At 42.1% G+C, this 4,064-nt stretch overlaps 1 protein-coding gene across 1 annotated transcript in view; it reads left to right on the top strand.

Moving 5' to 3' along the window:
* The window catches only part of LY96 (lymphocyte antigen 96), a 10,816-nt gene extending 7,189 nt beyond the window's left edge, over positions 1-3,627 (top strand). The window contains exons 4-5 of the mRNA XM_009335022.1: positions 854-906; positions 3,146-3,627. Of these exons, the coding sequence (XP_009333297.1) occupies positions 854-906; positions 3,146-3,247 (155 nt within the window). The 3' untranslated portion in view covers positions 3,248-3,627. The remainder of the gene's footprint in view (positions 1-853; positions 907-3,145) is intronic.
* Positions 3,628-4,064: the final 437 nt, after the last annotated feature.

The following is a 4,064-nucleotide window of genomic DNA, read 5'->3' as shown; positions in this document are numbered from 1 at the left end:
ACCTGGGCACACCTTTTGCAGGCAGGTCTGCTGCCTGTCCCTACCCCAGGAGAGAGGTCTACGCACTTCCTTCAGCCTGAGGTCTGCACTGCAGCCTCTCCCTTCAGCATCATATGCAAAAAAAAGCATTATATGCTTTAACATCTTTGTACTGCAGTTTCCATCTCTATAAATTAGGATTACTAATATCATTCATCTCATTATGACAGTTTTATTGTTCACATCTCTAAAATGACATAGAAAGACTACATTTGACTGGACTGTACAGAAAACTTGAGATGAGCTAGGGGCACTACTAATATCCAGAACACAGTTTATTTAGATGAGTGTCTGAATGGGTTTTTAAAGAGATTCTCTACACTCATGTATAATGCTTTTTTTATTAGAGAAGAGTCAGTCCTGTTGTGGGGGCTAACCAACATTAACAAGACACAGGCTCAGATCCAGAGAATTCAGGCAGGATGTCAGACTAAAGGCCAAAAAGACCTGTATGGAGGTCAAAATATGCAATCCATGTTTTCCTTTCTTTAAAAACGAGTATCAGCTCTCTTTGGTTATCACTCAGCTGAACTGCTATTACAAGTTAAATTATTGGAGTTATCACAGTAGGATGGGTCTGTAGGAGATGTTGCAGGAGCATTGTGGTTAATTTCTGTTTTCTAACATGGTTTAGACAAATAGGCAGAGCTCTAGGAGAAGAAACAGGTGAGGGCTTTATCACTGGAAGAGTAAATGGCATTGGCACTGCTGCTGAGAGATATGCCATATTGCTTTGAAGTTATTTAGAAAGTTTGACTGATGGCTTTATGATTAATTAACCATATAATTAATTATAATTATCTCTGTTTTACAGAAACAATTGCAACAACATTTGACATCAAAGGTGCAAGAATGGAGTTTCCAAAGGTACTTTTCAGCATTTTATATAAACAAATAACGACAGTAAAATCACATACTTACATGTATATATTTTCTGAAAAGAGATGTTCACCCAAACTGTAGAAAATAGCAAAAGGAAATTTCAGAAAACTTTCTCATGCTTGAAGTGATGACTCCAGAATGGTAGCATCTCTGAAATGCTAGATGTCCTCAGGTTATTATTCCTTTCTTATTCCTCCTTTACTTTATAAAAGAGAAGACCAAAGATACCAGTTAATGTCACCTTAATAATTCCATTTTGTTTGGTAAATTATTGTGTTCCCTTTTACCTGTTTAAGTAAATCCATCCATATTCTTTCTGCCCATTTCATTCTTTATTTTACGTTCTCTTCACATGCTGGTCTGTTCCTCCCTGAAACCCTTTTCAAAGATTTGAAGAGCGATAACAATATCCAAAAGCAAAAGCAATGCTCCAGCGTTAAAGCAGGAGCAGCACCGGTCCTTAGGTTAGCCCACTCTCATCCAACACCAGCCTCATCAGCTGTCTGAGCCTTCCCAAGACCCCTACTGTCCCTATTAGTCCCCACAAATGTCACTAAGGAGCTCCTACTGGTACAAAATCTCCAGCCTCCCCTTAACTTAAAGCTTATGGGCCTCTAACAGTGTTGAACTCCATCCAGCCCAGCATCTCTTCTAGCCCCAGAGCTGGTAAGTGGACAGGAATGTCCTCTACCATAAGCAGCTCTCCTATAGATGAGGTGCTTATGGCAGACCTGACACTTCCTGATGGGACTCTGCCAGACCAGGAGCTAACCCAAATCATAGCCTTTGCTTTAAACTAGAAACTCTTGCAACCTCCCAGTCTTTAGATTAGTCCTAAGAGCCCTTCAGCTCCCAAGTGCTCATCCCCAGTTTGCCATACCAGAAGAGGAAGGTGACAGGAGTCAAAGAAGATAGGGTAAGACCTCAGTTCAGTAGGGGCCACCAAGCTATCTTCTGTCCTGGTGGCTACAGAAGTCTGTCTGTCCGAGGGTGTGAAGATGGGTAGCTAGACAACAGCTAAACCTGGGGTGATGCTGCTTTATGGATCAGACTGCTGGATGTGGATGAGCAAAGCGGTTTTTTTGTGGAGGGATGCCGGGCCTGACGCGAGGACCGGTATTGTTTACAGCAGTATGCACTGCGAGAAAGCATGGCTGACATAGAGCTGGGCTAAGGTTCAGGCAAGCAGTATCCTGCTAGTCAGGGAGCAGATGCTCAATGCAGGGAGGTAGCTGGGCCTTGACAGCGTGATTTAAGTGGGCAGCTTGAGACCTCATACTAAAAGAAGAGCCGGCTGTGCTTTGATCAGGGACTGAAGAATGACTACAGCACTCTTCTCACATGGGTCCTTCCTCCCACTCTCCTCTTTCCAGCATTCTTCATCCTAATCTTGACATCATGTCCAAACTTAGGACAAACTTTTTGCCACCAATAACAGTATGAGGTTGCTTTAGCTTTCATCAAGCAGACGTTTGATGTATTCACATCATATGTTCACTGTAAGTTGATGATTTTGGTAAACACCACTGAGGCTGAATAGCGGTTAAATATCCAGTATGTGATTATAGCTGAAAACAAAAAGATGGACTGTCCAGTACAACAAACTCTGTTACAAGATGGGTCAGAAGCTGTGTGATATGTAGCCTTCCCTAGAGGGTTTCCTTAGGACTGCCTGTAAAATACAGAGGCTGTTATTGCAACTACCTATGGTCTGCATATGGGTATTGGGGCAAGAAGCTGGCAGAAAGTCAGCAGAAAATAGAAGTGTTGATAGGCCTGAATCCTTGCTGTATGTAAGCTATAAGGGCTAATAAGGTTTCTGCCTCAGAGCAACGAAAAAAAAGCCCATTGCTGCAGAAAGCAGCCTGGTGTATCAACTCAGTTAATTCCCATTTGTGAAGTCAGAAGCATTACTCAAGAGAACGGCTCTGGAAGGGGGAGCAGGTGCCCTCGGGAGCACAGGACTCTGGTTTGAGAGAAGACCCTGACAAGGGCAAGCTGGACCACAGCTTGCTGCTGTTCCTTAGTACCCCGGTCATGAGAAGAAAGTTGAGCACTATTTTTTTATGTACACATATATCTGAATATACCCATGATAACAGTCCCTGATGGGAATCTTTCTTTTTCAGTCCTAACAGAAATCACCAGAACCATTCCAAGCAGCTACTTGGACAAGAGCAGGCAGCATTATGCACTAATTTTTTTTTTTCCTTGCTTGTTTTAGGGCAATTATAGAATTATTTTACAAGGATTCTCTGATGAATCTGAAAATAATATGGTCGTGTGCTTGAATTTCACCATGATAGTAAAACAAGACATTTTCTGAATATGACAAACTTTTAAATAATTCCAGAATATGGAGGTCGCTTCTGCAAGCAACTGGAATCTGAGCTACGAAATAATAAGCACACTAATTTTCTTGAGGTAGAATACACCATATACTGTCTGGAAAGCTACATCATGGATAGTCTTATCCATTCATAGCACTGCTGTCATCAGATGCTCAGCCAACGTGCACAAAATCTCTGGGAATCGGGCATCCTGACTAATCCACAGAATAACCCTGACTGGATGTCAGGCTGAGGACTGCATTTCAGTGCCGTGCCTTGAGTTATGAAAAAGTTGAGTCCTTCAGAATATGCTGAACTAATACAAGAAGTTTTGAAGTGCGAGAATCAGAAGTTCACCAGTACTCAAAATATAACAACATTTGAATCTGGGAACCCTGTTGTTTTGTTTCTTTTAACAATAAAACTTGTTCATACAATCAATTTGAGAAATGTTTTTTATTCTCCTGTTATTTTCTGATTATCCTTCGAGGTTTCCTAATGTTCTGCTCTGTTCGCACTGAGCTGAACCAGAAGAGTAACAATTTGTTATGTGGTACTAGCTCATGTGCGTAACATCCAAAGTGGAACGTGTTTCCAGTTACACTGATCTGGTACGGCTGAATTTAGCCCTCCAGAGCTGTAACCACAACCCCGTAGCATGTTTTTAGCTCTTGCTCAGAGTCCGAGGGGCAGAGACTACACAAGATATCTCCAGAAGGAGGAGGACAGTCATTGCTCAACAGGTTGATCTTTCTGTCAGTTACCAAGAGCATGTCTAAAGCTCCTGCTGCGGCTTCTGCCTCTTGGGCAGCC

Source organism: Pygoscelis adeliae, unplaced genomic scaffold, assembly GCF_000699105.1.
Source record: "Pygoscelis adeliae isolate BGI_AS28 unplaced genomic scaffold, ASM69910v1 Scaffold101, whole genome shotgun sequence".
In the NCBI taxonomy this organism is placed as follows: Eukaryota; Metazoa; Chordata; class Aves; order Sphenisciformes; family Spheniscidae; genus Pygoscelis; species Pygoscelis adeliae.
This window is presented reverse-complemented; position numbering and strand designations above follow the sequence as displayed.